At 40.2% G+C, this 17,618-nt stretch overlaps 1 protein-coding gene across 1 annotated transcript in view; it reads left to right on the plus strand.

The window, feature by feature from the left end:
* GPR143 (G protein-coupled receptor 143) overlaps positions 1 to 10,692 on the plus strand; it is a 37,578-nt gene extending 26,886 nt beyond the window's left edge. Inside the window, exon 8 of the mRNA XM_015825402.1 lies at positions 10,375 to 10,692. Coding sequence (XP_015680888.1) covers positions 10,375 to 10,674 — 300 coding nt within the window. The 3' untranslated portion in view covers positions 10,675 to 10,692. The remainder of the gene's footprint in view (positions 1 to 10,374) is intronic.
* The last annotated feature ends 6,926 nt before the right edge of the window (positions 10,693 to 17,618 follow it).

A 17,618-nucleotide genomic window follows, 5' to 3' on the forward strand; every position in this document is an offset into this window, starting at 1 on the left:
AAAAATTGATGTGTTTATTAATTATTATTGGAAGTATATTTATGAGGATGATCCTGGCTGTTACCCCAAACTGCTTCTGGTTGGTGCTTGAGAAAGAGGTTGGGAAGTAGGGAGTGGAAGGAGGAAGGTGGAGTGGTTGAGAGTCTAGAGGGAGGAAGGTTTGGTAGGTGAAAGAGGGGGAAGCAGGGAGGGGGCAGCCAGGAACACCCGTAAAGCATTTTTTCTTTTGTGTATTGATGTTTTGTATTTATATGCATCAAGTTTATGTTTATATTTTGTTATACTTGAAAATAATAAAAATTTTAAAACCAAGAAAAAAGTTAAGGAAACTATAGGTCCACTAAAGAGAGAAGACGGCAAGGAAATAACAGGCAACAGAGAGAAAGCTGAGCTGCTTAACTCATACTTTGCAACAGTCTTCACACAAAAAGAAACTATAGCCCAACATACCAAAAAAAACCACTGCAAAAGACAAATTAGAAACAAAAATTAAAATAAGAAAATGGTAAGAGAACACCTATCCGACCTTGACAAATATAAATCATCGGGGCCTGACAGATTACATCCCAGAGTTCTGAAGGAGCTGACAGATGTTATTTCAGAATCATTGCACCACATCTTTCAAAACTCCTGGAGCACCGGGGAAGTATCTGAGGATTGGAAAAGGGCTGATGTGGTTCCCATCTTCAAGAAAGGGGAAAAAAACAGACCCAGGAAACTACAGACCAATCAGTTTAACATCTGGGAAGATCCTAGAAAGATAATAAAAAAACAGATCTGCGAAGAACTAGAAGCAAACAAAGTTATAACTAGTAGCCAGCACGTGTTTGTTAAAAACAGATCATGCCAAACCAATCTTATTTCATTCTTCGACAAAGTGACTAAACTAATAGACAAATGAAATACGGTGGATGTAGTATACTTAGACTTCAGTAAAGCATTTGATAAAGTAGACCACAACCTACTCCTTGGTAAGCTAGAAAAAGCTGGAATAGAAAATTTTATGTTCTTGGGTTTGCAGCATTGAAGCAAGACACATGTTGTAAACAAAGACTTCTTTATTCGTTCCTCAACTTCATTCAAACTCCCAGCAGGCACGCAGGCCTTTTATAGTCTCCCCAAACCCAGACAGTCCAGCCAATAGGAAAGAACCTTTTTTCGCGCCTTGCGCATGCGCACAAGTCCGGCGCCAGCCAGTCTGGTCCCGGGCAGCTTTTTGGTTGCCCAGGACCGTTTGCAACATTTCTGGGCCTGCTGCCCAAGACACAACAGAAAACATCACCACCAGATGGCTCTGTAGCCACAAAAGGCACAATAGCCCACTACAGGTGTCTATGACAGGATAAGTGTTAAACACAATTTTCTTTTACTGCGCATAGGCAGAGCACTTTATACTAAATCATAATAATAACAAGTAATCTTTTAACAAAATAATTACAACAACCACTTGTGGAACATAATTCCTTGACTAATAAGGTGGACTTTGGACTGATAGTAACCTTACATAACCCTTAAGGTATGCAGGTGGCCCTTTGGCCCTTTGTGACCGTCGCAGGGTCAGGGAGGGTGCCTGACCTGCAGACCGGACTTCTATTTAATGGTGCCTGGCCTACCGGCCCATCTGGTGGCCTCGATAGACCAGGACTTTGATGCCTTAAAATTTCAGGTGACCCACTCCGCAGCTGACCGGCTGGATCCTCTGAATCCATGCCAGGTTTCATCGGAGGGGTGGAAATCCCCAAGCCCAATGGTGGAGTGGAATTCTCCAAGTCCACAATGGACTTCTCTTGGGAACATTGTCCCTCGAGCCCGTAACCAGCATCAGAAGTGGCCTGCATTGCAGCAGTGCTCCAGTATTCCCAGTCCCCCGTGTATGTGGCCGAGGTGCCAGAGTCAGGAGCCACCTCCATGGCAAGCCCCCTCTCTTGTGACTCCCTGTTCGGAGCAATAACTGATGTGCGGGATGACCCCCCTTCCGGAGAATTCCTGTTCAGAGCACTTGCTGAACCCTGAGATGACCCCCGAACAGCCTCAGCAGCAATCTCAGCAGCTTGTGAGACACTGCTAGAACTGGGAAACTGTAACCAGAATGCAGATTATGGTCCTCCTCCCCCCCCAGAGCAGAGCCAGGAGCGGAAACGTTGGACAACCGCCAGCACAGTTTATCAATATGGCGCCGAAGAACGCGTCCATCGCCCAAGGCCACTTCGTATGAGAGTGGCCCTGAGATCTTGCAAACAACAGCACTGACCCAGAGATGTCCAGGACCATAGTTCCTTGCCCAGACCAGATCGCCCACCTGAAGTCTCCTAGGTGCCCGTGGCTGTGACACCTGTGAAGCCACCCGGTCTGGGTGCAGTCTGTCCAACTTCGTGATGAGGCGTCGACCCCAGCGGAGTTCAGCTGGGCTCTTTCCAGTGGCAGTGCATGGTGTGGTGCAGTGTGCAAGAAGAAAATCTGCTAACCTGTGATGCCAGCTACCGTGCGTGATTCTTTTGAGTGCATCTTTGGTGGTTCGTACCATCCATTCAGCTTGCCCATTGGTGGAAGGGTGGAAAGGAGCTGACGTTGCATGCCGGATCAAGTAGGAAAGCCTGGAACTCAAGAGAAGTAAATTGGGGGCCATTGTCAGAGACGAGATCAGGAAGTCCATGGGTAGTGAAGATTCCTCTCAACACCTGGATGGTCCTAGCAGTAGTAGTGGAGGAGACAGGTACAACCTCTAGCCACTTGGAATGGCTATCCACCAGGATAAGGAAGAATTGCCCCTGAAAGGGCCCAGCATAATCTAAATGTACCCTTGACCAAGGGGTTTGTGTCTCCTCCCACCTGTGTACAGGGGCCTGAGGCATTTCATGCTGTGACTGTTGGCACACCTGGCACCCGTGTACCTGGGCCTCGATAGCTTTATCAAGCCCAGGCCACCAAAGATGGCTGCGTGCAAGTGCTTTCATGCGCACAATGCCCGGATGTCCCTCATGCAGAGAGGACAAGACTCTAGACCTCAGTGAGGCTGGGATAACTACTCTACTACCCCATAACAGGCACCCCTTAAATGTAGACAGTTCATGCCTTCTTTGACAGAAGCTTTGAAACGTAGCATCTGGACTCGTGTCAGGCCATCCTGACAACACCCATGTCAGCACACATGTAAGCGTGTGATCAGTGGCAGTTTCTGCAGCCACGTCCCTAGCATTGAGGGGAGATTCAGGCAGCTCCTGAATAGAGAGAATATTAACAGCAGGGGCAGGATCTGCCTCTATTTGTGTGAGGCCATACTGAGGCCATCTGCATGGCCCATTTCTTTTCCAGGTTTGTGAATAAGCGTGTAGTCATATGCTGACAGGAAAATGGACCACCTCAGCATACGTGGGGATATGATGTGTGGGGTTTGTTTGGTCGTTGTAAACAATCCCAACAAAGGCTTGTGGTCTGTATAGACCGTGAAGTAGCGGCCATATAAGAAATCATGGAATTTCTTTATGCCAGCCACTATGGCCAAGGCTTCTCTGTCAATCTGAACGTAATTCCGCTCTGCAGATGACAGAGTTCTTGAATAGTAAGCCACAGGGACTTGTGTCCCATCAGCCTTCAGGTGACTGAGTACTGCACCCACCCCATAAGGGGATGCATCACAAGCGATGCATACAGGCAGTTGCTCGTTAAAATGGGCTAATACCGCATTTGATGAGAGCAAGGCCTTGACCTCTTTAAAACTCCTGTCATGGACCTTAGTCCACTGCCATGGAGTTTGCTTATCTAAGAGCCGATGTAATGGCTCAGCCACTGTAGCCTTATGGGGAAGAAAAGCATGATAGAAGTTAAGAAGTCTCAAGAAAGCCTGAAACTTTGGGACTTGGGGCCTCCTGAATGGCCTTCAGTTTGGATTCTGCAGGGTGGATGCCTTGAGCATCTATTTTAAAGCCTAAAAATTCTGTGGAAGTAACTCCAATTTTGCATTTATCTTTTTTCAATTTGAGGCCCGCTTGGTGGAACCTCAGCAACATAGCCCGTAATCTCTCTGCCAAATTTTGTGATGACTCCCCTGCGATGAGGACGTCATCGAAGTAGGGGCAAATCCCCGGAATACCCCTGAGCGTGCACTCCATGATGCTCTGGAATATGCCAGGAGCAACATTCATCCCAAATTGTAACCTTTTTACCTTAAAAGCGCCCCCATGGGTCACTATTGTTTGGGCCTCAGCAGTTGCCTCATCAAAAGGTAACTGTTGATAGGCCTGTGCTAAATCAAGCTTTGCAAACAGTTTTCCCCCTTTGAGGGAGGCTAGAATATGACTCACTACTGGTACAGGATATGCATGCTGTTGCAAAGCTGTATTCAAAGTACATTTATAGTCCACACAAATTCGGACTTCCCCATTAGCCTTTAAAGGCGTTACAATGGGGGTTTCCCATGGACTTGAGTCCACAGGTTCCAAGATGCCCTGCTGGAGCAGCTTGTCCAGCTCAGCATCAATCTTGCCCTTGAGGGCGAAGGGCACCCTCCTAGGCTTATTTCTAACCGGTATGATGTTTGGGTTTAACCGCAGGGCAATGGGAGGCCCCTTATTTGAACCAAGCTCTGAACTAAACACATCTACAAACTCTCTGCAGACTTCTGCAATTCCTGGAGTTTGCAGACTATTTAGGCCAGTTACCTGGATTCCCAGGGCCTTGAGTCCAATTAGACTTGTACTCGTACAATCGAGTCCAATTAGACTCGTACGATCACCCCCAACAAGAGGCAGATCTAAGAGGCCTTGAAAAGCCTTATGTTGCACTTTGAGTGTAGCTAGTACATTAACCTTTGAATTTTGAAAGTCAGTAAGAATTAAGTTCGATGGCCTGAGTTTGACTCGAAGGCCACTACTGCAGCAAATCCTTTTAAAGGTATTGTGTGAAATGATCGATAGAGCGGACCCCATGTCCAGCTCCATCGATAAGGGAACCCCTTATAACTTCACATCAATGCGAAGTTTCTTTTTAAGGGGCTTGTGTGTCCCTGTCTGCAAAATGCTTCTATGCGATGCACAGAAACCCACCCTGTGTTGGCTGGGGACCCTGGTACCTTTCTGAAGGAATTCTTCCCGAGGTTGCACCTGCTGGCGACCCAAACAAACGGTTGCAATGTGGTCTTGCTTACCACATGCCCGGCAAATGGCGGAGCGGAACCGGCAATCCGTGCCCTTGTGGCGTCCTCTGCAACCGAGACACTGAAGGGCTGCTGGGGCCTTGTCCAGTTTCTCTCGTGGCCTTCTTACCGCAGGCTGGTGAAATCTGTCCACCTCCTCTTCAGGATCCAGGTCTGGAACTTCTTGGGTGACCTCTTGATGGACGGTCGCGATGGCTGGAGCCTTTCTGGCGAGCCGCAAGGCCTTCACAGCGCTGCCTGCTGCTTCTTCAGCTGCAACTTCACACAAGACATCTTGGAAAGTGACTTCAGCTTTAGCAAAGATTTTTTGTTGCAGCTCTCTGCTTCTAAGGCCACAGACGAAATGGTCTCGTAAGTGTTCTTCCAGATCCTTGAATTCACAAGGCCTAGCAGCTTGTCTCAAGGCAGCGATGAATTCTGCAGCCGACTCACCCGGCTTCTGGTCCCTCTGCTCAAAAGCATGCCTCCATGCAGTTACAGACAATTTTGGATGGAAGTGATCCTTTAGCATATTTTTTAAGTCTGTGTAGGTGACAGACTCCAGCGGTGCAAGGGCTACCAGGTTTTCGGCCACGTCGAAAGTGTCCTGACCGCAGACGCACAGCAGGGTTGCCATTTTCAGGCCGTCGTCCTGGACCTGGTTAACCCTTAGGTAATTTTTCTACCTGGACCACATAGGAGTTCCAGCGCTCCAGGTGAGAAACGTTGACTTCTGACAAACAGCCTATCTTCGACATCTTCAGGTTCGGGAAGCCTCGCTGCAAGCCTTCATAGGGGGGAAGGGCCCGTTTGCCAAGCTCACCTCCAGCGATGCTGTATTGGCAGGTGAGTGCAGAGCTGGATGCCGATTCCCAGGCTTCAGGCTCTTCAGATGAGGCTTACCCTCTTTTTCTTGCCTTCTTTGCAGCGATCCCACCTTCGTCGCCACTTTTATGTTCTTGGGTTCGCGGCATTGAAGCAAGACACATGTTGTAAAGAAATATTTCTTTATTCGTTCCTCAACTCCATTCAAACTCCCAGCAGGCACGCAGGCCTTTTATAGTCTCCCCAAACCTAGACAGTCCAGCCAATAGGGAAGAATCTTTTTTCGCGCCTTGCGCATGCGCACAAGTCCGGCGCCAGCCAGTCTGGTCCCGGGCAGCTTTTTGGTTGCCCGGGACCGTTTGCAACATTTCTGGGCCTGCTGAAATGCTTCAGCAGGCCCAAGACACAACAGAAAACATCACCACCAGATGGCTCTGTAGCTGGCTGGCAAACTGTACTCAAAGAGTAGTCCTCAACAGCACTACATCCACATGGAGAGAAGTAAGCAGTGGGGTAACACAAGGTTCCATTTTAGGCCCAGTACTCTTCAATATCTTCATCAATGACTTAGATGAGAGAATTGAAGGGGAACCCATCAAATTTGCAGGAGTAGCCAACACTCCAGAAGATAATCTCAGGATCCAAAAAGATCTTAACATACTTGAACAATGGGCCCTATCCAACAAAATGAGTTTCAGTGTGGAGAAAAGCAAAGTTTTACATTTAGGCAGAAAAAATCAAAGGTACAAGTACAGATTGGGCAAGACCTGGCTTAAAAACAATAACTGTGAGAGGGACCTTGCAGTCCTAGTGGATGATCACTTAACCATGAGCCAGCAATGTGCAGCAGCAGCCAAAAAAGCCAATACAATCCTGGATTGTATAAATAGAGGCATAGAATCAAGATCACATGAGGTATTAGTACCGCTTTATAAAACCCTAGTAAGACCACACCTGGAATACTGCAGCCAATTTTGGTCACCATATCACAAAAAAGATGTTGAGAGTTTGAAAAAAATTCAGAGAAGAGCAACTAAAATGATCAAAGGCCTGGAGACGTAAACATACAAAGAATGGCTGCAGGACTTGGGTTTGGCTAGTCTAAAGAAAAGAAGAAATAGGAGTGATATGATATCAATTTTCCAGTATTTGAGGGGCTGCCACAAAGAAGAGGGGTCAAACTATTCTCCAAAGCACCAGAGGGCAGGACAAGAAACAATAGTTGGAAATTGATCAAAGAGAGAACCCACCTAGAATTAAGGAGAAAATTCCTGACAGTGAGGACAATTAACCATAGGAACAGCTTGCTTCCAGAAATCGTGGACGCTCCATTACTGGAGATTTTTAACAAGAGACTGGACTGCCATCTGTCAGAAATGGCATAGGTTCTCCTACTTGAGCAGGACCAGAAGACCTCCCAGGTCCCTTCCAGCTCTATTCCTAATTCCATTCCATTCCATTCTATTCTATTATATTCTATTCCTCTTTGAATAAAGAGGAGGACCTGGGACCAACCAATCTAATGGTAGAATAAGAGGCTGGCAAATGGATTGGCACCTCAAAATTCCTCTCTGGATAAAGAGGAGGACCTGGGACCACCCGTAATTGCTCCATAAAGTGGCTGTTCCCAAGAAAACTATAAAACAGAAGTCTTTGGTGGGTTTTAGAGCTCTAGAAGGTTTAGACAAAGTTAGTTTTGCCCATCCTGTGGTTTGGAGCCCTTAAACAGATGCTGGGTTCTCCCACTTCTTTTCTGAATCACTTCAGGAAATTGCTTGCTAATTGTTTGTTAGATATTAAGAATCTTTAAAACAACAAGTTACATGATACCATAGGTCAGCAAAAGAAATTTAAGAATTTAAAAAGTTATTCTGGAATAAACAGCAGGTGGGTTATTACAATATTGATTTTGGAAAGTTATAAATGGACTAAGGGATGGATTGGAAATAAGATTTTGAAATTAATTATAAGAATCCTTCCTGCAGGTTGTTTAAAATCTTATTTAAAATATATGAGGATGTTGCTGAGCTTTAGAAGCAACCAGAAAAAACTAAAATTATAATTAAAGGAGAAGAGAATGGAGAAAGTTATTTTAACTTTGGAAGAATTAAAGGATCTTTGAGAACAATGCCCAAAGAAATTTCTAATAAGAATGTCTGCTACCATAAAAATAACTCTAAAAGAGGAGATAGAAGAGGATACAACTGAGTATAAAGCTGTTTTGAATTTGGATTTAAAAATGTCAGGCTACAAAAATGATACAGAAAAAACCCACTGGATTTACCAATGAATCTGGTCGATGTCTTAATAACTAAAGTGGATGCAAATAAATCAGAAGAATGACTTGGATAACTTTTTTTTTATCTTTAACAAAAGAGAGGTGTTACACTCATGAAGAATTGCCGGAGAAAAGAAAGAGAAAATGAAAATATATCAGTTTTTTGGATACTATTTAAAGGGAATAAATACAGAGATTTACAAAAACAAATGAAATATAAGTTGGCTTATTTGATCAAAGTTAAAATATAAAGTTTTTTTCTAGTTGTGAGCTACTTACTTGAAGGGATTAAAATTCAAGATTTATAATTGGTTGTTTCTGGTAGTTCTTAATGGATTTTTCTTGATTAGATCAAAATGATGAGGCATTACAGATTTGTTTATAGATAAAGATATGGGAAGATAATTTTTGTTGTATTTTCAGAGAAAGTTTTAAGTAACTATTAAAACTAAAGAAATATGAAATTGATTTATTTGATTAAGATTAAAAAATGCATGTAACTTTTGGTAACTTTTAATGAACTTTTGCTGATTAGTATTGAATGACAAGGGTGTAAATATCATAAATGTTATAATTTATTTTTCAATGCAAAGAAGATCCTAAAGAGAGAACAATTAAATTGTTATTACAGGTAGTCCTTGACTTACAATCACAATTGAGTCCAAAATTTTTGTTGTTTACCAAAACCTTTGTTAAGTGAGTTTTCCTCCATTTTACAACTTTTCTTGTCACAATTATTAAGTGAATCACTGCAGTTGTTAAGTTAGTAACACAGTTGTTTTAATGAATCTGGCTTCCCCATTGTCTTTGCTTGTCAGGAGGTTGCAAAAGGTGATCACATGACACTGGAACACTTTATCATAAATATGAGTCAACTGCCAATCATCTGAATTTTGATCATATCACCACAAGGATGCTGCAACAGTTAAGTGTGAAAAATGGTCATAAGTCACTTTTAGTGCCATTGTAACTTCCAATAGTCACTAAATGAACTGTTGTAAGTTGAGGACTACCTGTATAAAGTAAAACACAAGTCAGTAAAATACCCAAAGTATTATGTTTTAAAACTATGAACAATTGGCATTATTAAGTAAAATCAAAGTATGTTGAAGTATCTATTTAGCTAAATATTTGTGAAGAGATACATACTTCTAATGATGACATCAATGAGATCTAAAAAAAAAAGATACTTCCACACCAAATCAATTTGTCCAAAATATTTAACTTAAGCCATCACACACAAACATTTTGGAGACACTTGACTATGAGCCAACAGTCTGCAGCAGCAACCAAAAAAGCTAATACAATCCTGAGTTGTTTAAACAGAGGCATAGAATCAAGATCATGCAAAGTATTAGTACCGCTTTATAAAACCCTAGTAAGAGCACACCTGGAATATTGCAGCCAATTTTGGTCACCATATCACAAAAAAGATGTTGAGAATTTGGAAAAAATTCAGAGAAGAGCAACTAAGATGATCAAAGGCCTGGAGACTAAAGCATACAAAGAACGGCTGCAGGACTTGGGTTTGAGTAGTCTAAAGAAAAGAAGAAATAGGGGAGACATGATAGCAGTATTCCAATATTTGAGGGGCTGCCACAAAGAAGAGGGAGTCACATTATTCACTAAAGCACCAGAGGGAAGGACAAGAAACAATGGTTGGAAACTGATCAAAGAGAGAAGCAACCTGGAATTAAGGAGAAACTTCCTAACTGTGAGGACAATTAACCAGTGGAATAGCTTGCCCCCAGAAATCGTGGGCGCTCTATCACTGGAGATTTTTAAGAAGAGACTAGACAGTCACTTGTCTGAGATGGTATATGTTCTCCTGCTTGAGCAGGGGGCTGGACTAGAAGACCTCCAAGGTTCCTTCCAGCTTCTGTTCTGCTCTGCTCTGCTCTGCTCTGCTCTGCTCTGCTCTATTCTATTCTAGCTGGCATTACTTAAGATATATTTTATTCCTGCCTTTTGTTGTCTAATTTTTTATAGAGGATGACTATGTAATTTGAGGTCTGATTCTTTAGTCTGAAATAGGAGATAATAATAGCAGAGAAAACTTTACTGTTTTAAGTCCTCACCAAAAAGTATAATAAGCTGCACTTTGGCCCTCAAATAACTTCCTCTGTTCTTTCCTTCCTAGGGAGTGCTGAACCCCATGCAAGGCTTTCTTTTCACATTGGCTTTTTATGGCTGGACTGGCTGGAATCTGGACTTGCAGTGGCAGAAAAGCCCAATTCCATGGGATTCTCTCTCCACCTCAACTGCGGCTGGAAATGGCTATGCTTTGCCAAGCGGAAACTCAGTGAATTTCCATGACTCAAAGAAAACATCAACAGAGCCCATCTATCAGACAGATGAAACTTTAAACATACTGTCTGAAGGAAATCTGGGCACCAATGAGGGATTAATGAAGAATTCTCCTATCTACCAAGGGTGGTAAAATTCAGGATTCACTCACACATACATTGACAAGTTTGATCTGCTTAAAATGTTGTTAGCTTATTTCTTCAATTAGTAGACCAGTGCTGAGGAATGGATACATGATCCAGACCTTGAAGAAATGTTCCACTTAATATTTACACCAGGTGACGTATCATTTTTTAAACTGGGCTCTCTAATTATTTATTTAAAAAAGCAAAACAAATAAGTAGTTGTTAAGGCAAATATGATACCAATAAATTCTGAGCATGTCAGAATAAACTACTAGTAAATTCTTTAATGTACTTTTATGTCTTCTGCTGCTTGCATTGCCAGCAAAAGACAATTTTACTTAATAAAAGATTGTTGAAGGAAAAATCTTCATCATGGTTCAGCCAAGCCGGGGATAAACAACATGGCGACTGCTTTAGAAAGAAGGTTGCAGTTTTTTTTTTTCTCCAAACAATTTTATTGATTTTTCCCTTTTTACACCAGAAAGCTTAAGAAACAACGTGGAGATAGGGTAATCAGTTAGGTACAATAACATCATACATATATAGCTCAAATAATGCTCCTTAAAATTTCCCTCTCTAACAATTAGAATAGTATAGTCAAACTAATACATTTCTAGGTAAAATTAATTCATTAATACATTCCTAAATAAGAATTCAGCTAATCAATAGAAATTATCAACAACCTTTCATCGATGTAAATCAAACCCTGTTTTTAGGTTTATTAATTTCCAAATACCATATCTAATTTAGCCTTAAACAAAAATATTATTTACAATTCGGGTGTCCATAATTTATTTAAGTATATTATTTCCATAATTACATTCTTACATTTCTCAACTATATTTTATTTCTTATTCAGTAATTCTTCATTTATTAATTTCATCTCTTCCATCATTACAATCTTTTTATCATTATAGCTCCACAAATTAACTATCATATCTAATAAGAGAAAAAAGCATAGGAAAAATAGAAAAAAAATAATAGAAAGAAACAAAAAGAGACCAAGAAAAAGAAAGAGAAAAGAAGGAAGATCTATTATTCCAAAAGATATATTCTTACTATATTTCAATATTAAATTCTAAATCTTATCCTAAAAAACACCTTTTAAAAATCCAAATCCAAATCAATCCACATCTCTATAAAGCCGTTGCAACCCATAAATGTAATCTTAAATTCCATATTTACAGTATATCTTATTCTAGCTTTTTTTCTGTTCCAAACGGGTTTCCATAGTAAGGCCTCTAAGTCCACAAATAAAACTCCCTCCATTTCTTGCCATAACACATAAATTGAGAGAATCTCCCATTGTCCATTTTGATAGGCTAGTGAAAAAGTTATAGCAATTCTCAATAGCTCGTGGTTGAACATCCATCTTCATCTTTTTAGAAGTTGCATCTAGTTTAATTACAATCATTTTTTAATCATTCAAAGTCTCAATAGATTGTCTATAAAATAATGTAGAGTCTTCTTTAATATTATTTTACCCTCCTATTGGTTTTTTATCTGTCAGGTAATCAATTGGAGTCTGGAGATCAGCCTGCCCTTCTGGGGTAACATCCTTAGTTTCCGTGCTAAGAGTCATTTGTTCATTAGCATCAAAAGTTTTTTCCGGTGTAGGTTGGTAGTCCTGATGTAAGTTTAATTCCTCCATCTCAGTAAATTGTGAATAGGGTTGAAGACAGGTCTCTTGGTATATACCCCTTCTGTTGTTTCTTGGCATACAAAGTGCTCACTTACACCTTGCGCTTTAATTTGTCATTGAAAAATAATCTCTTTTGTATAGGCAATTATTTGTTCAGTATTTTCAAGAATTTTGTCCAATATATACTTGTAATTGAAATCTGGACAGAGTTCCTCCATTTCAGTAGTATATAAAGCCATTATTCTTTTGGTGGAGGCTGTATTTAATAACAATCAGTCAATATCCGCTTCCACCCAACTATACAGCTTCTTTATCTTTCCCTTTTGAGATAATTTGAAGGTCAAAGTCAGACTCAGAGTCCAAAAAAGAGGAATAACAATTGCAGTAAATAATTTCATCACAGGATGTCCCCAGAGAATTAACCAGTTGTTCAGTCTTTCCAGACCCCCAATAAAAATAATTTCTTCCCTCTTTTCCCTTTTTCCCTCTTTTCTCTAGTTATAAAAATAGTAGAAAATAAAAAAAAATCCTCCAAGTTGCTAGCATATTAAGTTTCTCTAACAAGGATTTTAGGACTCCCAAATATTCAAAAATAAAATCAACCATTGAAAAAGTTAAAATTAATTTTTCTTTTGTTCCAAGGCTTTCCTTCCCCCATCAACAAAGCCACTTTAAAAAGATAGGGAAATAATTCCAAAGGATTTTCACAGGAATAAATAGGAAAGGGAGAGGCAAGGAAAGGTCTCACCAAATCTTCCACAGTGGTTCTATTTCGCTTAGATGTTCTTGTGGCTTAGGGCTGGTGCAGCTAAGTGATCGGCCATTTTACTGACCGATCTTTACTCCGTTGGCCCAAAGGAGCTCGCTTGGACAGCAGAGGGTGGCGCTGCCCCTCTGCAGTCAAACAGGCAGCCTCCTCAATGGTGGTCGCCCCTCCAGGGCAACTTTTGACCCAATCAAGGGTCTACCGGCGGGGGAAACTCGGCCAGCAAAGAGAGAAACCTCTCTGCACGACCGCAGCATTGCGACCCGGAACCGGAAGCCAGAAGGTTGCAGTTTATTGAAGAGGAGAGCCAGACAGAAAGATGGTTCTGGCAGGAAAGAGAGCAAACACATGTAGGGAGTGGGTTTTTATACCCCCTGGAGCCTTTTGTTTGTGGAGTTGTTCCTGTTCCTGTGGCATGAACTTTGACCTGAGTCTGAGTGTGCTTTTCTGGTATTCTGATGGTGATAGATTAATCCTATTATGTCCCAAAGGTCATATCCTGCTTCCCTGGAACTGGGGCTAATGACTCTTAGAGTTTGGGTGAGGTATGTAGATTTTAGGTGTCTTTGTCTTCTTGATCTCCTAGCTGGGGCCTTCCTGATGGTTTACATTTGCATTTGTACAGAGCTGGCTTCTGCTTGGGGGAGGGAATCCTAGGGCTGTCAAGGAAAACTGGGCATGCTTTTCTGCTTCTTTAATATTTCTTTCTCTGGGGAGCTGATTTCCCACAAGATATTAGGAAATCTTATAATTCTAATGATTTACCTTAAAATTTAAAATTAAACATGCCACTGTAACCTAGCATGTAATTTACAAAGCATTGCTTACTATGATTGCCTCCTTTTCTTGCTTGTTTGCTTTTCCTCAGTTGAAATCATCCCACAACTTTAGTCATAGCTGCTTCTCTCTATTCTTATCTTTCTTTTCTTAACGTGCAGAAATGTGATTGTGCTAGAACAGAGGTAGGGAATGATGGCCCTTTTATGACTTGTGGATTTCAGCTTCCAGAACTTTTAAGACAGCCAAGTCATAAAGGGGCCCTTGTTCCCCACCTCTGTGCTAGAATTTCCATCACTCCTCTGATGATGTTGATTCCTTTATTATAGCTCCTTCTGGCCAGCAGTTATATCCAAAATACACGCTAGTTAAGATTTAGTTCTGCATTCTGTTTCTCTACTGACCAATTACACAGTTGTGAAAGTTAACTTTTGGAGTGGGGGTACGTTGCTTTGTATTGTTAATCATTCCTGTATCTTTTTAGATACATATTACCATCTTATTGTGATGGAATGATTTCTGTTAAAAGTAATACATAAAAAAGGTATGAACCACTAATGCAAGATGCAATGATACAAATTATACAGATTCATGAAAGATAACTAGTGATATCCAAATTAGCAATCTCCAATATCTAGATTTAGCATATGCCCTAAAGATTAATGCATCACAGTTAGCCATAATTTCCTTTGGGCTGCTACATGAAACCAAACCATAGATTTTGTTCAACAAATAAGTTAAAGGAAATTATAGTTTAGGAAGTTTGTAGACTAACAATTTAGTTTTTTACCTTTATTGTTATTTCTTACATTTTTATAAATATACATTTCTTACTATTTTTATAAAGAATCGTCTAATTAACATTTGTTTACACCTTCTATCAATCTAAATTAGCCTTATATATTGATGGTGTATTATCAGCTATGTAGAAAATAAAAAAATCCTTTTCATAGTTATAATGGGCCTCAGTGGCTTTTCTCTTAATACATTATTTATAAGCCCAGAAAACCTATAAATTAGTTTAAAATTGCACTCTTTGTTATGACATATTATGGTAGAACAAATGATTCATTTTCTCTATTGAAGAAATAAAAGAATGGGAGTGTTCCATATTAAGCAAAAGTATACTGGAGCACAGGGGAACTACCAGAGGACTGGAAAAGAGCTGATGTAGTTCCCATCTTCAAAAAAGGGAAAAAAATGGACCCAGGAAATTACAGACCTATCAGCCTGACCTCAATACCTGGGAAGATCCTGGAAAAGATAATCAAACAATGAATCAACGAACACCTAGAGGCAAACAAAGTCATTACTAAAAGCCAACATNTGCAATCTAAACCTAGATCCCCCCCACCTTCTCCCCCACCACCTGCATTTACGCTTAAAGATATTCAAGATGCTTTAAAGCTAGCAACACAAGAAATAAAGGAGGAGATGGCTGATCTCCTTGATAGTAAAATGAAGGATGAGATGGCTGACCTTCTTGAGAATAAAAATAGAGAAATGAGGGAAGATATATTGCTTGCACTTCAAGGGTTAGCTACACATATTGAATGTTTGGATGACTGGGTGGATGAAGTTGTGGAAAATACTGAAAAACTAGAAAGCAGAGTTGTTAAAGTTGAAAATAAGATTGATATAACAGAGGATGAAGTTACCATCTCACAATATAGAGATATGGAATTTGCATTGCGAATAAGAGGATTAAAGGATTCACGAGAAGATTTGAAAGAGGAGGTGGCAAAGGCTATAGCTCCTATTCTGGGATGTGAATCTGAGGAATTATCAAGAGAGATGGATAAAATATTTAGGGTTAATTCATGGATTGCGAGGCAGAAAAATTTACCTAGAGATGTGGTTATTTATTTTTCCAGGATATCACTTTGAAATGCAATTATCCAGGCTTTTTACAAACAGAGATTTCAAATTGCAGATCAAAATATTATAATTTTAAAAGAAATACCTCCAAAAATTCTTAGAAAAAGAAAAGACTTTGCCTTTCTGTCTGAGGAGCTTAAAAATTGACAGGTCCAGTTCAGATGGGACATACTTATTGGAATAGTGGTGAATTATGCAGGGACACGATATAGACTTAATACAATTTTAAAGGCAAAAGATTTCTATACTAATGTCCTGAAAGCAGGCTCACCACCATCTCTGCGACTTAAGAGAATAGAAGAAAGGCTGGAAGATAAACAATCAGTTGAAGGCGCAATGTCACTGGTGATAGGAGATTTAACGCAGGCGGGCCTATTGAACAAAGTTTGGAGCTAAAGGATGATTCAAAGGAACAGAGGATGACTCGTGCTGCGTATAGACGTAAAGACAAGGAGCAGAAGCAGAAGGCTAATTCTGGATCAATAATACAAGGCCCGATTACTAAAGAGCCTGTGGGAGGGGCACGACCGAAGAGATTAACGGCTGATCTTCAAGTAGTGTTCCAGAGGCTCCAGGCCACCAAGGATGGCAAAGCTACTGACATGGAATGTTAATGGCCTGAATTCGCCACAGAAAAGAAAGTATTTCACTACTTGAAACAACATAAAAATGACATTGTTTGCTTGCAGGAGACTCATATTGTGGCGAAAGATCAAAAGTATTTGATTAGTTCTCAGTTGGATCACATTTTATTGCCTCTGCCCCAGATAAAAAGGGGGGAGTGGTTATTTATGTAAGAAGAGATTTATCGGCTAGATTAATCAAATCTGATATACAAGGAAGATATGTTATTATTGAACTAGTGCTACAAGGCAAGAATGTTCTTATTATTGGATTATATGCCCCTAATCAACAACAAAAAAGTTTTATAAGTTCTTACATCAAAAACTAACTGAATTGGATTATAAATCTGTTATTATGATGGGTGATTGGAATGGTGTTTTGGACTCAAGTAAAGACAAGAAGGGATCTTTCAAAAATTCTCCTAATTATTCCAAATTACCTAAAGCTTTTTTTGATTTGAAAGATGATTTGGAATTTAGAGATATTTGGCAAGAACAGAATGTGGAAGATAGAGAATTTACTTTTTTTCAGATAGGAATCAATCATTCTCCAGAATTGACTTTTTTTTAATTACTACTGATCTTTTCTCCAGGGTCAAGAATGCTAAGATTTTTTCTAGAACATTGTCGGATCATAGCCCTGTATGGTTGGAGTTATTTGCTGAAGATGGGAACAGAAGATCTTGGAGATTGAACGAAAATTTATTTAGATATGAGGTGCTTTCGCAGAAATGTAGAGAATATTTGAAAGAATTTTTTGCTTTGAATATGCATAAAGGCACTTCGATGGCAATGGTTTGGGATGCTAGTAAAGCTTATATGAGACGGGTTTTGATTCATATGAATAATGGATACAGGCGTAAGCAGATGCAAAAATGTAAAGAGCTGGAAGAAGAGATTAAATTGAAGGAGAGGGCTTTTATTTTGAACCCATCAGATAATAGATTAAAGGTTTCTATAAATATGTTGAAAGAGCAATTTAATATGTTAATGGCTGATCAGATTGCAACTAATTTGCGTTACGCGAAACATATGTTTTGTAATGCAAACAAGCCGGGTAGGTGGTTGGCTTATCAATTACGGAAGAAACAGAAATCACGTATTATAGAGAAAATAGAATACAAAGGTAAAGAGGTATATCAACAAAAGTTGATTAAAAAGAGTTTTTTAGATTTTTACACAAAATTATATGCTAGTGAAAATATACAAGCTTCAGATATAGATAAGTACCTACAAGCAGCACATTTTCCTAGACTTTCAAATGAA

The sequence above is a fragment of the Protobothrops mucrosquamatus genome, unplaced genomic scaffold (genome assembly GCF_001527695.2).
Source record: "Protobothrops mucrosquamatus isolate PMUCROS unplaced genomic scaffold, P.Mucros_1.0 scaffold_198, whole genome shotgun sequence".
Lineage (NCBI taxonomy): Eukaryota > Metazoa > Chordata > Lepidosauria > Squamata > Viperidae > Protobothrops > Protobothrops mucrosquamatus.